At 44.6% G+C, this 18,612-nt stretch overlaps 2 protein-coding genes across 2 annotated transcripts; both read left to right on the top strand.

The window, feature by feature from the left end:
• Positions 1 to 1,542: 1,542 nt before the first annotated feature.
• On the top strand, positions 1,543 to 2,460 carry LOC146700896 (olfactory receptor 52J3-like). Its single transcript, XM_085471328.1, has one exon. It carries the CDS (start codon positions 1,543 to 1,545, stop codon positions 2,458 to 2,460), a length of 918 nt encoding a protein of 305 aa, XP_085327454.1.
• Positions 2,461 to 7,639: 5,179 nt separating this feature from the next.
• Positions 7,640 to 8,584, top strand: LOC146700895 (olfactory receptor 52J3-like). The gene has a single exon (XM_085471327.1). The coding sequence runs from the start codon at positions 7,640 to 7,642 to the stop codon at positions 8,582 to 8,584; it is 945 nt and encodes a 314-aa protein (XP_085327453.1).
• The last annotated feature ends 10,028 nt before the right edge of the window (positions 8,585 to 18,612 follow it).

The following is an 18,612-nucleotide window of genomic DNA, read 5'->3' as shown; positions in this document are numbered from 1 at the left end:
TGAACTAGTTTTTCAGCGTCACTCTGAGACAGGATATTTCTAATTTTAGAGATGTTGCACAAATGGAAGAACGCAGTCTTACATATTTGTTTAATATGTGCGTTGAAGGACATGTCCTGGTCAAAAATGACTCCAAGGTTCCTCACAGTGTTACTGGAGGCCGAGGTAATGCCATCCAGAGTAAGAATCTGCTTAGATACCATATTTCTAAACTTTTCAGGGCCGAGTACAATAACCTCAGTTTTATCTGAATTAAGAAGCAGAAAGTTAGCGGCCATCCAGGTCTTTATGTCTTTAAGACATTCCTGAATTGGTGTGTGTTATCCGGGTTCATGGACAGATAGAATTGGGTGTCATCTGCATAGCAGTGTAAATGTATGCTATGTCTTCTGATGCTGCTGCCTAAGGGAAGCATGTATAATGTAAACAAAGTATCCTCACACAGAACCCTGTGGAACTCCATAATTAATCTTAGTCAGTGAAGAAGACTTCCCATTTACGCAGCTAAATCAAAGTTTAAAAAATAGATATGATTTAAACCACTGCACCAGTATTGAAAGCTGTAACGAGATCCAGCAGGACTAGCACAGAGGTGAGTCAACTGTTAGAGGCCATAAGAAGATCCTTCATAACTTTCCCTAGTGCCATTTCTCTACAGTCATGAATTCTGCTTGTTGGTTGCTCTGATTGAATTTGAATTGCTCAACTTGAATAAAAGCTTCTAAAACTGAATTTGAATTAGCCTAATTTGAAATTCAGTGTACTGGATTGAGAATGAACATCACTAAATTGAAACTGAATTTTTGTATTCCATCCTTCTTTAAAAGACATGATATAAGACTATCACTGAAATGGCAAACTTTGAAAAAAAAAAAACCCAACACTTCTCATTCTCTAAACAGCTGTAGATTACGCTATCTGTGCTTGTTTACTGTTATCAATAATTACATTTCTAAATTCTCTTTGTTCATATGATCTGTCATTTGACATGATGAATGACTTCTGAATGCTTAATCTGTGCCCCGCTCAAGCTCAAGATGCTGCAGGTCCATTTTGTAACACTGCGTCCGCATGTAGAACGTAGCTCTATTAACTGGCACTCAATTACTCTGTGGTTTTCATAAAGGACCTAGATGTTTGACAAAAACTGAATTGTAGAACTGAAATTGAATGGTGGAAAGTGAAACTGAAATCATTCAGGAGCTAAATTTAAAGAAGAATGGAATACAAATTCAAATGTAATTATTAAATTTTCAAAATATAAAATTCTATTTCAACTTAGTGATGAACCTTTTCAAACAAATACATGGGATTTCAAATTAAGCTAATTCAAATTCTGTTTTAGAAGCTTTTATTCAAGTTGAGCAATTCAGATTCAATCTGAGAAATTCAAATACAAATTTAACTTATTCAAATTCAGTTTCTAATAGCACAAAGTTCTGCCTGTAAGTGGCTTTCAAAAACACTTGAAAATCCCTTTAAAGTTTGAAAATAAACATGTTTTTTTGTCTTCTCTCCAGGTTGAAATTAACCTTCTGCACTATGGAAAACCAGACTTCAGATATCCTGCTCTTAGAAGGTTTACAGGTCAGCCCAGATGCCTCCATTCCCACCTTTATCCTCCTCCTCCTCATCTATATCTTCACCATGCTTTCCAACATTGTCCTGGTGATCCTGATCACGCTGGATAGTAGCCTCCACCAGCCCATGTATCTGCTCTTCTGTAACATGAGCATTAATGATGTATTTGGAGCCACAACAATCTTTCCACGTATGCTGAGGGATATTTTTATTCCCAGCTCAGATCGGTACATCCACTATGTAGACTGTGTCATTCAGGCCTTTTGTGTTCACATTTATATAGGTGCCTCTCACACTATACTCATGATCATGGCTTTTGATCGCTATGTGGCAATCATGACCAACTGGATGGTGGTGAAGCTGTCGGTCTTGGCCTGGGCAGTAATCTTCGTTATGGTGACAATCCTCGTGGGCCTCAGCGTTCGCCTGTCACGCTGCAGGTGGATCATATTTAACCCTTTCTGTGACAATGCCTCTTTGTTTAAGCTCTCCTGTGAAAGCATCCTCATCAATAACATTTACGGTCTCGGCTACACTGTCCTCCTATTTGGCTCCTCCCTCGGCAGTATCATTATCACCTACCTGAGGATCGCCATGGTGTGTCTGAGCAGCAAGAGCAAGACACTGAACAGCCGGGCGCTCCAGACCTACACCACCCACCTGACTATGTTCGTCATCATGTTTGTGTCATCCACCGTCATGGTGCTCCTCCATCGCTTCCCACATTTGACAGACCAAAGGAAGTTAGCCTCCATGATGTTCCATGTGGTTCCTCCAGCACTGAATGCTGTTATCTATGGGATGCAGATCAAAGCAGTCCGACAAAAAATGTTCATCATGTTCACGAGGAATACAGTGACTGTGACTGACGGGAAATGATTCATATTCTCAATAAATAAATAAATATATTTACAGTACGTTTTTCTGCCTTTCATGTTTTTTTTATTTCTCATATCCCGATTTCCTTTGTGTATTTTACTAAATACATACATCACAGCAGTTCACCTCAGACATCTGCATTCCCCTCAATATAATGCAGGTAAGGCCTCAGTCACACCAGACACCAGTTGGTGTCTGCCTGACAAGTGTGAAGTGTGTGTCAAGAGCTTCTCCATTGCACCATAAGAAGATCCTTCATAACTTTCCCTAGTGCCATATCATTAGAAGGCATAGCATACATTTTCACTGCTATGCTGATGACACCCAGCTCTATCTGTCCATGAAGCCAGATAACACACACCAATTAGTTAAACTGCAGGAATGTCTTAAAGACATAAAGACCTGGATGGCCGCTAACTTTCTGCTTCTTAATTCAGATAAAACTGAGGTTATTGTACTCGGCCCTGAAAAGTTTAGAAATATGGTATCTAACCAGATTCTTACTCTGGATGGCATTACCTTGGCCTCCAGTAACGCTGTGAGGAACCTTGGAGTCATGTTTGACCAGGACATGTCCTTCAATGCACATATTAAACAAATATGTAAGACTGCTTTCTTCCATTTGTGCAACATCTCTAAAGTTAGAAATATCCTGTCTCAGAGTGACGCTGAAAAACTAGTTCATGCATTTATTACTTCCAGGCTGGACGACTGTAATTCATTATTATCAGGAAGTCCTAAAAACTCCCTGAAAAGCCTTCAGCTAATCCAAAATGCTGCAGCAAGAGTCCTGACAGGGACTAGAAAGAGAGAGCAGATTTCTCCTGTTTTGGCTTCCTGTTAAGTCCAGAATTGAATTCAAAATCCTGCTCCTCACATACAAGGTCTTAAATAATCAGGCTCCATCTTATCTTAATGACCTTGTAGTACCATATCACCCTATTAGAGCACTTGGCTCTCGCTCTGCAGGCCTACTTGTTGTTCCTAGAGTATTTAAAAGTAGAATGGGAGGCAGAGCCTTCAGTTTTCAGGCCCCTCTTCTGTGGAACCAGCTTCCAGTTTGGATTCAGGAGACAGACACTATTCCTACTTTTAAGATTAGGCTTCAAACTTTCCTTTTTGCTAAAGCATATAGTTAGGGCTGGACCAGGTGACCCTGAATCCTCCCTTAGTTATGCTACAATAGACGTAGGCTGCTGGGGGATTCCCATGATGCATTGAGTTTTTCTTTACTCACTATGTATTAACAGACCTCTCTGCATTGAATCATATCTGTTATTAATCTCTGTCTCTCTTCCACAGCATGTCTTTATCCTGTCTTCCTTCTCTCACCCCAACCAATCACAGCAGATGGCCCCGCCCCTCCCTGAGCCTGGTTCTGCCGGAGGTTTCTTCCTGTTAAAAGGGAGTTTTTCCTTCCCACTGTCGCCAAAGTGCTTGCTCATAGGGGGTCATATGATTGTTGGGTTTTTCTCTGTATCTATGAAGAGCCTTGAGGCGACTTTTGTTGTGATTTGGCGCTATATAAATAAAATTGAATTGAAATTGAATTGAATTGTAAGAGCTTGGTCCGTATAGCCACCAATGAGTTGGACTTGTTCCCGGTGGGTGATGAGCTCTGCCAGGGCTGCCCTTTGTCATAGATTCTCTTCGTAATTTTTATGAACAGAATTTCTAGGCATAGCTAAGTGGCAGAAGGCTTTCACTTGGGTGGCCTAAGTGCTGTGGCTGCAGTGATGCGGAGGCTGCACTGGTCTGTTGTAGTGAAGAGAGAGTTGAGTGTAAAAGGGGGCACTCTCAATTTACTGGTCGATCTACATCCCCTACCCTCACCTATGCTCACGAGCTGTGGGTAGTGACCGAAAGAATGGAATCACGGATACAAGTGGCGGAAATGGGTGGCTGGCATCTCCCTTAGAGATAGGGTGAGGAGTTCAGCCATCCGGGGAGGTCTTACTGTTTACTCACGCGACAAACCATCAGCATCAGGGAACATGTTCACATTATAAAAAACGTGTCAGCCAAGCCTCAGGTGTGATATCAGGAGGTTCATGTCAACTGAGGTGAGTATGAGACACAAACACACACATGATCTTACTATAGACTAAAATGGCTGTAGCCTTTGCTGGGTTTTATTTGTGTTGCATTTGGTGGAGTTAAGACTTCATGTCACTAATTCGTTGTTGGATGGCCTTTCTTTGCTCTCTGATTTATATATGTATGTAGTTTATATAGTGTTGATTAAAATCTTAATGCTGGTGGTTCGAACTATCAGGAAAATGTGGTTTTAGGAGTAAACAACAGGTAAACAAAGACTAGAGTGTTAGGCTGATTGTTTTTTTGTTTGTTTGTTTTTTATTAATAACAATTTTAGGTGGTTGACCTGCCCAGAGGTATTAGTTAGGAGTTGATTTTGGTTAACACTGCAGTGTGTGATCTACTGATAGTAGTAATAGCCAAAATTTTTAAAATGTCTGAAAGTCTGTCTGGTTAGTAAGCAACTAAAACAAAACCTCACCCTAACCCTTGAAAGGTTAATGGGGATCTGGTGGATGTAAAAATGATTAATTTTTCCATTTGAGCACTTTAAATCTAATTTCCTTTGCTGTGCACGTTATAATCTTTATACTGCTGAAAAAAAAAGAGAACACTTGGAATGAAATTTCAATGAACAAACTAAAACTCAACATGAGGAAACTTCAATTCAGGAATTCTAATTCTATCACCAGAGGAACATTTGTTCATTTCCTACTGCTACAACAAGCTTTAGAAATTGTGCTTGTAAAAAAAACAAAAGAAGTGGAAAAGCATCACATGTTTAAAGTTTTGATTAGACTTTTTAATTTATTCGTGATCTTGCATAAACAGTGGCAATAAAATATAGTTTCTTTTACCGAGTTTTGAAATCAAGTTTGTACCTGATGATGACTCATCAGGGGAACATCAGGTTACCATTTCTGGAAGATCCCTTGAAACCACAGAGAATAGTTGGGTCTGTTGTTTATCAGTGGTATCTAATGTCATTGTGTTTCCCTGATGAATCTCACATTTCTATTACCTAAACAGAAATGTAAAATTTAAATTACATTTTTCTTCATCCCTTTCTTTTTGGCTGGAGCTGCAGTGTTGTGTGATGCATTTTCATTTTCATTTTGGGTTAAATACAAAAAGCAAAAAGCTACATTTTTCAAGACGGCCTTATTTAAAAAGATGTGCTCATCTTGGTGGAGAATATTCAGCTCATTTCGCACTGTGACCAGTTGGGAGTGAGAAGTGGGAGACAAAAAAAAAAGACCCATGTAATGATTACATTCCTTTTTATCAAAAGGAATTGTCATGTTTCAGCTGTGTGGAGGCAGGAAAAGGACCCAAACGCAAAACTCACGACAACAAAATTAAACTCAAGAAGCTGCTTTATTGCAGAATGACATGAAAAACTAAACTAAACTAAACTAAACTGGGACATGGATAACTAATACACAGGGAAACACAGCCATGAGGGAGATTACGACACTGACAAAGAGAAACACAGGGCTTAAATACACAGAGGGCACAGCTGGGAGTGATCAGGCTGGACGAGACAAGGGAAGCAAAACTAGAATCACTCACATGAGACATGGACCTTCAAAGTAAAACAGGAAACACACTGACTGAACGCTAGACATGCAAACTTAACAGCAACTGAGAAGACAGAACATAGGGACCTGAAACATGGGACAGAAAGCCACAGTAGACACAACGTGGACATAACAACGCCACAGGGAAAGAGTAAAACAAAACACAGAACTTCTTAGAAAATAAAATAGGAAACATAATGAAATGCAAACATGACTACATGAACTTGACAGCATAACAGACTTGAAACACATGAAGGGCAAGGGAGACTTAACAGGGGTTGGAAGACACAAGGGGAATCTAATAACAAAGAACTAGAAAAACTCATGAGCTTAATCATATAAACATCCAAATAAACTAAACTCAAAACACTGGGTCATAAGACCCAGGATCGTGACAGGAATGTTTTAAGCCTAATCTTAAAAGTAGAGAGACAGAATGCAAATAATGATAACACAAAACACTGTGTCTCCATGCCCAGGAGCATGACGCTAATGAATTACAGTAGTCCAGCCTAGAAGTAATAATGAGCTAGTTTTTAATCACTCTCAGATACAATGTTTCTAATCCGATTGTTAAGTGATGACGTGACGTAAATCCTAAAGTAGTCTGCGTTTAATATGGCTTTTGTGTTGTTAACATGTTTAATGTTATGTATTTTCTTCTATTTGATCTCAAAAAGCTCCTAAAACAGTCAGTGATCACTGTTGACCTCCCTCGGCTTTTATTACCGCTAATCATTTATTTAAGCTCAGTTTTTAAAACCTTAGGATGTAGCTACAGCCCAGCCCATGCAGCAGTATATGAATGACTAACCTCGTATTGTGGATGGATTATCTCAGTTGTTCTCCTGGCTGAAGTTTGGTCCTTTTACAGCATCCTGCCATGCGATTACGTTTGTTCCTGACCACCGAGAACACTCACGTTAACTTTTATCGAGTGGAAAAAAAGTTAGCTTGTTTATATTATGCTAACATAGCTGTGTCGCTAGCGGTCACGTAGCACATCATTATATACCAGCTAGCCCAACTTCAGTAACCCTACAAACGTCACTGCTGTTTAGTTTTCTGTCTTCATTTATGCTGGAAGTGATAACAGAGCTGTACGTTTTAATTTGTTTCAAAACCCCGCAGTCAGGACATGCTATATTGCATTTAGATAGAAGCTAGCGAGCTAACTCCCTGCTAACTTCTAACTCCGTTAAATGTCATAAATTCCGTTTTCATGGATGCCTGGATGTTAAACTCAATTGTTACACCTGGTAGAGGAGAACGCTGATCATTTTATGAAAGATGAAAGACTTTAGACAGTTTTTCAACTCTCAGTAATGCCACAGTGATTGTTTGATATATGGACCTGCAGCGGAGTTTAGGCCCAGACACGGCTAGTGACGTCAGACTGAACAACCGGATAGATATTTGTGGAAGAAAGCAGTCTTACATATTTGTTTAATATGTGCATTGAAGGTCAAAAAATGACTCCAAACACTTGAAAATCCCTTTAAAGTTTGAAAATAAACATGTTTTTTTGTCTTCTCTCCAGGTTGAAATTAACCTTCTGCACTATGGAAAACCAGACTTCAGATATCCTGCTCTTAGAAGGTTTACAGGTCAGCCCAGATGCCTCCATTCCCACCTTTACCCTCCTCCTCCTCATTTACATCTTCATCATGTTTTCCAACATTGTCCTGGTGATCCTGATCACGCTGGATAGTAGCCTCCACCAGCCCATGTATCTGCTCTTCTGTAACATGAGCATTAATGATGTATTTGGAGCCACAACAATCATTCCATGTATGCTGAGGGATATTTTTATTCCCAGCTCAGATCGGTACATCCACTATGTAGACTGTGTCATTCAGGCCTTTTGTGTTCACATTTATGCAGGTTCTTCTCACACTATACTCATGATCATGGCTTTTGATCGCTATGTGGCAATCTGCAACCCGCTGCAGTACGCCACCATCATGACCAACTGGATGGTGGTGAAGCTGTCGGTCTTGGCCTGGGCAGTAATCTTCATTATGGTGACAATCCTCGTGGGCCTCAGCGTTCGCCTGTCACGCTGCAGGTGGATCATATTTAACCCTTTCTGTGACAATGCCTCTTTGTTTAAGCTCTCCTGTGAAAACATCCTCATCAATAACATTTACGGTCTCGGCTACACTGTCCTTCTGCTGGGCTCCTCCATTGGCAGCGTCACTATCACCTACCTGAGGATCGCCATGGTGTGTCTGAGCAGCAAGAGCAAGACACTGAACAGCCGGGCGCTCCAGACCTACACCACCCACCTGACTATGTATGTCATCATGTTTTTGTCAGGCATTGTCATTGTGCTCCTCCATCGCTTCCCACATTTGACAGACCAAAGGAAGTTAGCCTCCATGATGTTCCATGTGGTTCCTCCAGCACTGAATGCTGTTATCTATGGGATGCAGATCAAAGCAGTCCGACAAAAAATGTTCATCATGTTCACGAGGAATACAGTGACTGTGACTGACGGGAAATGATTCATATTCTCAATAAATAAATAAATATATTTACAGTACCGTATTTTCACGACCATAAGGCGCACTGTGTTAAAAGGCGCAGTCTCAGTTATGTGTGCCCTTACTGTATTTAACACACACATAAGGCGCACTGGACCATAGGGCGCATACAAGTACCGTATGCGTATTTAAAAATAAAGCGGGAGCAAACGTGAATTCGGTACCTTACTCACATTTCTATTGCCGGTAATCGTCATCATCAACAACACACAAGCATACAAGTGTGCATATTTAAAAATAAAGCAGGAGCAAAACTGAGTTTGGTACTCACATTTTTATTACCAATAATCGTCATCATCAACAACACACAAGCATACAAGTGTGCGTATTTAAAAATAAAGCAGGAGCAAAACAAAGTTTAGTACTCACATTTTTATCATCAATTAAACCCATCGAAGTCCTCATCCTCTGTGTCTGAATTGAACAGCTGCGCTAAATCTCCATCACACATGCCAGGTTCACTGTCTTCACCGTCAGAGTCACTTTCCGTGCCGTGCGGCTCCTCGGAAACGATGCCGGCTTTTGCGAAAGCTCGAACAACAGTGCCAGCAGACATGTTAGCCCAAGCATCTACAATCCATTGGCAAATTGTGGCGTAACTCGCCCAGCGCTGCCTTCCACTCTTGGTGAAACTGTGGTCTCCACCGGTCATCCATCGCTCCCAGGCCGCTCGCAGCCTTACTTTGAACGGGCGGTTCACACCGATGTCCAGCGGTTGGAGTTCCTTTGTCAGGCCTCCCGGAATGACAGCAAGCTCACAGTTCATTTGCTTCACAAGTTTTTTCACATCGGCTGTGAGATGGGCACGCATAGAGTCACAGATCAACAGCGATGGTGATGCGTGGAAAAAACCACCTGGTCTCCTTACGTACACCTCCCTCAGCCACTCTTTCATCATTTCCTCATCCATCCAGCCCTTTTCATTTGCCTTAATGATGATTTCTGCTGGAAACTTCTCTTTAGGCAAAGTCTTTCGCTTAAAAATCACCATAGGCGGCAGTTTCTGTCCATTAGCATGGCAGCCAAGCACAACAGTAAAAGAAGACTTTTCATACCCCGTTGTGCGTATCACTACCGTGCTGGTCCCCTTCTTCTCCACAGTGTGACTCACCGGGATGTCAAAAGTGAGCGGGACCTCGTCCATGTTTGTGATGTGGCTGGGCTGGATGTTTTTGTCGCCGATGTGTTTGCTGCAGTAGGAGCGGAAGATGGCCAGCTTTTCCTTATAATCCGCTGGAAGTTGCTGCGCTATCGTAGTCCTGGTCCGGATGGAAAAATGGCACCGTTTCATAAAACGAAAGCACCAAGACGGACCTCCTTGGAAATGTTCAATGTTCATCTCTTCAGCAAGTGAAACCGCTTTTAGCCGAATGGTGACCGTCGAAACGCTTCTCCCGCTCGCTCTTTGCTCGATGATCCACCGCTCGAGTCTTTCCTCCAACTCGGGCCACCTCGCCTTATGTCCGCGGAAACTCAGCTGCGTTTTCTTGACCTGCCGGAGCTTGTTTTCCAGCTTCCTCCATTTGCGAACCATCGATTCGTTTATCTTAAATTCTCTCGCCGCTGCTCGATTTCCATGTTCCTCCGCGTAGCTGATGGCCTTCAGTTTAAACTGTGCTTCGTAAGCGTGTCTCTTTGCCATTTTCAGGGTTGTTAAAACAACGATGTCCTGCATAATGCACATACCTGTTCTTTTATACAGGTATGTGCGATTGTCCCGGTATATACGATCAACGCCCACACTTCACCCTTTAACGTTCTCATGGTGTTCTCTACTACGTCCTCCTTACAACACATAGGGCGCACTGCGCTATAGGGCGCGCCGCACTTTTTGAAGAAAATCTAAGCCTTTTAAGTGCGCCTTATGGTCGTGAAAATACGGTACGTTTTTCTGCCTTTCATGTTTTTTTTTATTTCTCATATCCCGATTTCCTTTGTGTATTTTACTAAATACATACATCACAGCAGTTCACCTCAGACATCTGCATTCCCCTCAATATAATGCAGGTAAGGCCTCAGTCACACCAGACACCAGTTGGTGTCTGCCTGACAACCACCAGTCGCAAGTCGTAATGACTGTTTGTTCATTTTAGTTTAGTTTTTTTGTTTTTTTTACAATAAAAACAAAGGATTTTTAGCCCACTGACAGACATCCATAGGACTGAAAGGTCTGTGTGGCGCGGGTGTGGTCTCTGGCCCGCTGCAGGGGAGGGGTGGCATGGTGAGCTCCCGGGGCGGGGGAGAGGCGGGGCTGCACAGGTGTTTGGGACGAGTGACTGATTGTTTCTTTTCTTATGTTTCAGTGACAGTCGAGGAAGCGAACGGAGCGACTACTGAGCGGGAGTGTCTGTGTCCCGTGCGTTTAAGCTGAAACCACAGTTATAATAAAAGAAGTGTGTGTCACCATAACCACGGCGTGTGTGTGCGTGTGTTGGGGTCCGACGTCACAGTCTGACATCAGTTCTAATAAGGTCCTTCAGTGTTTTCTGATTCAGCTGACCTCATCTGAATTTGGAATTATGAAAACTACAAACTTTGAGAACAAAATGAGTAAACTTGATGATACTTTCAGTATTGTTGTGACAATCTGAGTTCAATGACACAACAGGGCAGTAATAAATGAATAGATGATAATTAAATGTTAAAAACAGCTTTTGTTTACTGACAGATCACGCCTGCTTCTGGATCCTTATGATTGTATTATTGTTGATTATTCCATTATTCTCCATCCCTTCCCTTCTATGTAGAGACCACAGGAAGTTAACAGCATTCATTGCTGGAGGAAGTTCAGGGATGCGAACTATGGGATGCAAATTAAAGCAGTCGGACAAAAAAATGTTCATAATTTTTACCCCCCTCCTTTGGGGTGGGGTGGCTGACTGACCACGGTCCCAGTCAGTTGATAGAGCAGGTTACCTACTAATTATAAGTTTGGTGGTTCCACCAAAAATGCAGGGCCTGGAGTTAAGTTCAGGGATGCGATCTATGGGATGCATATCTTTCTTTGGCTCTCGGAGGAGGCGGACGCACTTTTTCTCCTCTCCCTTATCTTCCCTGCTTATGTCCTTGTCTAGTCTTGTGGGGTTTTTTTTTGTATTTTCCCTGGAATATTCTCTCACAGTGTGTTCTCTAAAACCTAAAAGAGGAATTATGGATTGGATCAACTGGTCAATGGGTGCATTGTGTGCCGGGTGGCGGCCAGGAGCAGAGGCCCTGGCGGACTGACCCCCGGCTGCCAAGACTGGCAATAGGGACATGGAATGTCACCTCTCTGGTGGGGAAGGAGCCTGAGTTAGTGCGTGAGGTTGAGAGGTACCGGCTAGATATAGTCGGGCTCACCTCTACACATGGCTTGGGCTCTGGAACCAGTCTCCTGGAGAGGGGCTGGACTCTGTCTCAGTCTGGAGTTGCCCCTGGTGAGAGGCGGCGGGCTGGGGTGGGTATCCTAATATCCCCTCGGCTTGCTGCCGGTACGTTGGGGTTTTTCCCGGTGGACGAGAGGGTTTGTTCCCTGCGCCTTAGGGTCGGGGAACGGGTCCTGACTGTCATCTGCGCTTATGCGCCGAGTGGCAGTTCAGAGTACCCAGCCTTCTTAGAGTCCCTGGGGGGGGGTGCTGGAAGGTGCTCCACCTGGAGACTCTGTTGTCCTGCTGGGAGACTTCAATGCTCACGTGGGTAACGACAGCGAGACCTGGAGGGGCGTGATTGGGAGGAACGGCCTCCCTGATCTGAACCCGAGCGGTGCTCTGTTATTGGACTTCTGTGCTAATCACAGTTTGGCCATAACGAACACCCTGTTCGAACATAAGAGTGTCCATAAATGCACGTGGCACCAGGATGCTCTAGGCCGTAGGTCGATGATCGATTTTGTAATCGTATCAGCAGACCTGCGACCATATGTTCTGGACACTCGGGTAAAGAGAGGGGCTGAGCTGTCAACTGATCACCACCTGGTGGTGAGTTGGATCAGGTGGCGGGGGAAGACGCTGGACAGACCTGGTGCACCTAAACGCGTAGTGAGGGTGTGCTGGGAACGTCTAGCAGAGGCCCCAGTCCGCGAGATCTTTTTTTTTTTTTTTTAAGTTAACATGTTCTTTTTTTCTTTTTTTTTGGCCTGTCCCGTTTGGCTCTTTTGCCATCAGAATTGTTGTCTAAAGGCAAAGAAAGTCCGCGAGATCTTCAACGCACACCTCCGGCAGAGCTTCAACAGCATTCCGAGGGAGACTGGGGACATTGAGTCCGAATGGACCATGTTCAGCGTCTCCATTGCCGAAGCTGCTGCATTGAGCTGCGGCCGCAAGGTGGTTGGTGCCTGCCGTGGTGGTAATCCCCGAACCAAATGGTGGACACCAGAGGTGAAGGGAGCCACCAGGCTGAAGAAGGAGTCCTATCGGGCTTGGTTAGCCTGTGGGACTCCGGAGGCAGCAGACAGGTATCGACAGGCCAAGCGGAATGCGGCTCGGGCAGTGGCTGAAGCAAAAACTCGGGTGTGGGAGGAGTTTGGAGAGGCCATGGAAAAAGCCTTTCGGGCTGCCTCGAAGAGATTCTGGGAAACCGTCAGACGTCTCAGGAGGGGAAAGCGGTGCTCTACCTGCACTGTGTATAGTGCTGGCGGAGCGCTGCTGACGTCGACTGAGAAAATTGTCAGGCGGTGGAAGGAATACTTCGAGGACCTCCTTAATCCCACTGACACGTCTTCCGAGGAGGAAGCAGAGTCTGGGGATGAGGGGAATGACCCGCCAATTTCCGGGGGCGAGGTCACTGAGGCAGTTAAACAACTCCTTGGTGGCAGAGCCCCTGGTGTTGATGAGGTCCGCCCCGAGTTCCTGAAGGCTCTGGACGTTGTAGGGCTGTCCTGGTTGACACGCCTCTGCAATGTTGCGTGGAGATCAGGGGCAGTACCTGTGGACTGGCAGACCGGGGTGGTGGTCCCCATCTTCAAGAAAGGGGACCGGAGGGTGTGTTCCAACTACAGGGGGATCACACTCCTCAGCCTCCCTGGGAAAGTCTATGCCAGGGTGCTGGAAAGGAGAGTTCGTCCGTTAGTCGAACCTCGGATACAGGAGGAAAAATGCGGTTTTCGTCCTGGTCGCGGAACACTGGACCAGCTCTTTATCCTCTCCAGGATACTTGAGGGTGCATGGGAGTTTGCCCAACCAGTCTACATGTGTTTTGTGGACTTGGAGAAGGCATTCGACCGTGTCCCTCGGGGTGTCCTGTGGGAGGTGTTGCGGGAATATGGGGTGTCTGGCCCATTGCTACGGGCTATTCGATCCCTATACAACCGTTGCAAGAGCTTGGTTCGCATTGCCGGCAATAAGTCGGACTCGTTCCCGGTGGGTGATGGGCTCCGCCAGGGCTGCCCTTTGTCTCCGGTTCTGTTCATAATTTTTATGGACAGGATTTCTAGGCGCAGCCAAGTGGCGGAGGGCTTTCGCTTTGGTGGCCTCAGAATCTCATCTCTGATTTTTGCAGATGATGTGGTTCTGTTGGCTTCATCGGGTGAGGGCCTCCAGCTCGCACTGGAGCGGTTCGCAGCCGAGTGTGAAGCAGCGGGAATGAGGATCAGCACCTCCAAATCTGAGGCCATGGTTCTCAGCCGGAAAAGGGTGGAGTGCCCACTCCGGGTCGGGGATGAGTTCCTGCCCCAAGTGGAGGAGTTCAAGTATCTCGGGGTCTTGTTCGCGAGTGATGGGAGAAGGGAGCCGGAGATCGACAGACGGATTGGGGCTGCAGCTGCAGTAATGCGGACGCTGCACCGGTCCGTCGTGGTGAAGAGGGAGCTGAGTGTAAAAGCGAAGCTCTCAATTTACCGGTTGATCTACGTCCCTACCCTCACCTATGGCCACGAGCTGTGGGTAGTGACCGAAAGAACGAGATCGCGGATACAAGCGGCAGAAATGAGCTTCCTCCGAAGGGTGGCTGGCCTCTCCCTTAGAGATAGGGTGAGAAGTTCGGCCATCCGGGAGGGGCTCAGAGTAGAGCAGCTGCTGCTCCACATCGAAAGGAGCCAGCTGAGGTGGTTCGGGCATCTGACAAGGATGCCCCCTGGGCGCCTCCTGGGTGAGGTGTTCCAGGCATGTCCCACCGGGAGGAGGCCCTGGGGCAGACCCAGGACACGCTGGAGAGATTATATCTCTCGGCTGGCCTGGGAACGCCTTGGTATTCCCCCGGATAAGCTGGAGGAGGTGGCTGGGGAGAGGGAGGTCTGGGCCTCTTTGCTTAGGCTGCTGCCCCCGCGACCCCGCCCCGGACAAAGCGGATGAAAATGGATGGATGGATGGATCAACTGGTCCCTAAATGCAATTGACACCCCTTTCTCAATGAGTAGTCTGGGCTTGGGTGAGCCTGAGTGCTGAAGATATCTACCTATTCAGAACCATGGTAACAGGGTTCTGGCTGATCGGAGCTGGCTTGGCCTTGACTTATCGAAGAATTAAGAAAGAGGAATCGGCGAGTTGAATAATCAGAAATGGGCCCATCTTCCTGCAGGACCACCATCCGTCTTGGAGTTCCTGGGTGGGGTGCTGTGGGTGCGCTGCCTGGGGACTCCAATGTGGTCCCTCCAATCAAGGCAAAGCGTCTCACCTATAGACACATTTTAAGAGATGGAATTAGCATGTCTCATGTCTTAAATGTGTACACAAGTGCTTGTGTGTTTTAATCAACAGGCCGTTGTTATGTATTTAAATCACATCTGACAGCTATTACACTTTATAGTTACAAAGTGTACATAACCTTTATATACTTACCATTGCCTTATTTGCCTCTTGTGATTGAAGAGCTGCCTCTGCATTGTTTAGCTCCTCAATGTTGTGCAAGGGCAAATCCAGAGGCAGTACCCCAGCATCTACCGATTCATTGCAGCCAGTATTGCGGATGGCTCTGACCTCCTCATGGAGTTCGTTAACAGCTCTCGTCAGGTCTGACAGAAAAAGATAATTTTTTTTTAAGTAAGCTAAATTTAGCTGATCCGTGCAGGTAAATGAATTTACCCTGTCTAAAGAAATCAAGAGAAACACCCCGGGCTACTCAGTCACTAATTACTGTTACTGTACTTTTATCACAAGTATTATACTGTAAAAGCAACAGGCCGCACCCTGCTGCAGCTCCTGTGCAGAGCTGAGTATTAAATATGTGCAAACAACAGCATGTTTTCAGTTTCTTGCCACATCTGTAAAGACAGTAACATTTTTTTTAAAAGCTTGTGCTTCAGTAACTCCTCATTAATCAGGAACTATGGATTAAAGTACTGTAGTGTACTGTAATACTGAAAAAATTGTAAGAGAAGAACTTCAGATCCTGAGTGTGTGAGGACAGAAGAATCAGCTTAATTTAAATTTTGAGGGATAAAATTTACATTTGAGTTTGATGGTTCTGTTCTCTTTGTGATTACAGGAGCTGCCCTCAGATTCAGACCTCAGCACCACCCAGTGACAGCAGACAGATCATCCAACATGTTCACATGTTAACTGCAAAATGAACTGATGAAAACAGTACAAAGGTTAAAGTACCACACGTGCTGTAGTGAAAGCTGCAGCTTTATTGATAAAGTTAAAGACAAAAAAACAAAAGGATTAATCACTCATGTAACTGTGTCACTATATATCAGCATTAACAGGACCTCAGTTTGGTGTTTCAGAGAGCTGCTGATCTCAGACCTGCACAGCTTCCGTTTTAAACACTTGATGTACTCAGCTGCATGAAGAGCACGTTTGAGTTTCTCTGACACAATTAAAAAAAACCTGATGAAGGTCAAAGGTCGTCACTTGTATGTTGAACTACAAACTTGTCATCTGGAATTCTTTCACAGTTTTTTGCAGATAGTGTTATTTACCATAAAGTAATTCAGAGTTATTCATACCAGAGTAACCAGAGAGGATCATATATTTTTAAATATATAACTTTCTACAGGACTGAATGTAATATCTTTATGTAAAAGTCATCTTTATGTATAACATTACACAAACCAAAAGTCTCCATCACAGTGTTCATGAAATCCTGGGTTTATCCATCTCCTGGGGCGGGCCAACAGAGGAGTTCAGAAGATTTCGCTGTAAGGGAGCTGGTGGTGAAGATCATGAGTCCTGCTTGATCAATGCGATGAGCTTCAGTGTTCCTGTTGTTTCTTAAACGATGCCTCTCTCAGTGGGTCAACAGAACATCTGGCACAGGACAGCTGTGATGAAAGAAAAGTTTCTCCAAACCTCTGGACCCAGGTAACCCAGCTTGGTCCTGATGGTCTCCCTCACTAGTTTCTCCCCAGGGTGAATGTAGCTGTTGATAAAATATGGATTCTATTATGAAATGAAAAGAACAAATTACACTACACTACTTAAATGTTCTGCTGATGTTTTTAAAGTTTCCACGTTACATGCTGTAGAGGGCTCTGAAGATTTAAACAGTTTTAGATCCATCACACTCACAGTCTTATGTTAAAATCTCAAAGGACAGCATTATATTTTTGATATTAACAGCAACGCTGGGCCTCTGTAAAGTGTGCAGCTGATCTCATCGCTGTCTAAGAATGGATAAAAAAAAAAAACCTAAGAAGTGCTGAATCCTTCAATAACACAGACTATTAGAGTAACAGGTGTGTAGCATCGCTAACTAGCTAGCAAAAAGCCTCCAACACAGTGTGTATGCTAGCGGCTAATCTAGCGAACGAATTAACAACAGAGTGATTTTAGAACTATAAGACGATAAGCTGTGTGTGTTTTTTATAACAGTGACATGGTTGTATTTACCTTAATTAAACGAGTCGTCAGTCACGATAAACCAGCAAAAAACCTCAAGTCGCTGGGCTACGTAAAAAGTGTAGAGGGGCGGGTTTGCGGTCACGTCCAGTGGGTGTGTGGGCGGGAGCGTTACACAGTCGCTCCACCTCAAGTCACTACTGCGCAGACTCTGGCTCCAAATTTGCAAGATGGCAGCCTCCACAAGTGGGATATTTTGGCTTCATTTTTGCACAATGGGAGGAGGCGGTGTCGCGTCGTCCATCTTTTATACAGTCATTGATTTAAACACAGAGTGTTGATCTTCCTTCAGCCCGAAGATCAAAGAATTGGGGTATATAACTCTGCCCTAAGTGAAAGAGTTGAAGTATCGTGGGGTCTTGCTCACAAGTGACGAGAGAAGGGAGCAGGAGATCGACAGACGGACCCTCACCTATGATCATGAGATGTGGGTAGTGGCCAAAAGAACAAGATCACGGATACAAGTGGTGGAAATGGGCTTCCTCCAAAGGGCAGCTGACTAACTCCAGACACGAGTGTGACGTTGCCTGGATTCCAGCTAGTGATGGGATTTCCATCTCTTTTTAGAGAACCGGCTCTTTCGGCTCGGCTCACTAAAAAGAGCAGGCTCTTTCAGCTCCCAACTCTTCAGGTTGTTTTGTTGCTTTAATTAATTTATTATTAACAACACTATAAAATTCTGCACAAAAAGAATTACTGGTATCGGATAAAACCTGAACGATACCCATCCCTACCCACGGCTCCCAATAAGGAGCCGGCTCGCATCGTTCACTTCAAAGAGTCGGCTCCAAGAGTCGTTTCGTTCGCGACCGACACATCACTAATTCCAGCTGCTGCAGGTGGACAGGACGAGAGAGAGCAGTAAAAGGAAAGGAGGGGGTCTTGTAGTGTTTGTGAACGACAGATGGTGTAACCCTGGGTACATCACTGTGAAAGAACAACTATGCAACAGAGACATTGAGCTGTTGGCCATTAGCATGCATACATACTACCTCGCCTTGTCCCTGTGTACAAGCCCTTAGTGCGCAGGGAGCCACCAACCACCCACACAGTGCAGAGATCATCGGAGGAGAGTGAGGAGGCTCTTAGGGACTGTTTTGAGTCTACTGTGTGGGAGGTGATCTGTGACCACCACGGAGGGGACATCAACAGCCTTGTGCCCTGCATTACAGACTGTGTGGATAACGCCATACCCATTGTTTCTCCAACAGTAAACCGTGGATTACCCTAGAA

Source organism: Copadichromis virginalis, linkage group LG10, assembly GCF_057382275.1.
Source record: "Copadichromis virginalis isolate Kocher_CV1m ecotype Utaka linkage group LG10, C_Virginalis_male_GT1.1, whole genome shotgun sequence".
NCBI lineage: Eukaryota > Metazoa > Chordata > Actinopteri > Cichliformes > Cichlidae > Copadichromis > Copadichromis virginalis.
The sequence above is the reverse complement of the archived record's forward strand: the minus strand, read 5'-3'. Positions and strand labels throughout refer to the sequence as shown.

Bases quoted from the DNA above. Each gene is read 5' to 3' on its own strand.
- LOC146700896 (XM_085471328.1), top strand. From the start codon at position 1,543: ATGGAAAACCAGACTTCAGATATCCTGCTCTTAGAAGGTTTACAGGTC.
- LOC146700895 (XM_085471327.1), top strand. From the start codon at position 7,640: ATGGAAAACCAGACTTCAGATATCCTGCTCTTAGAAGGTTTACAGGTC.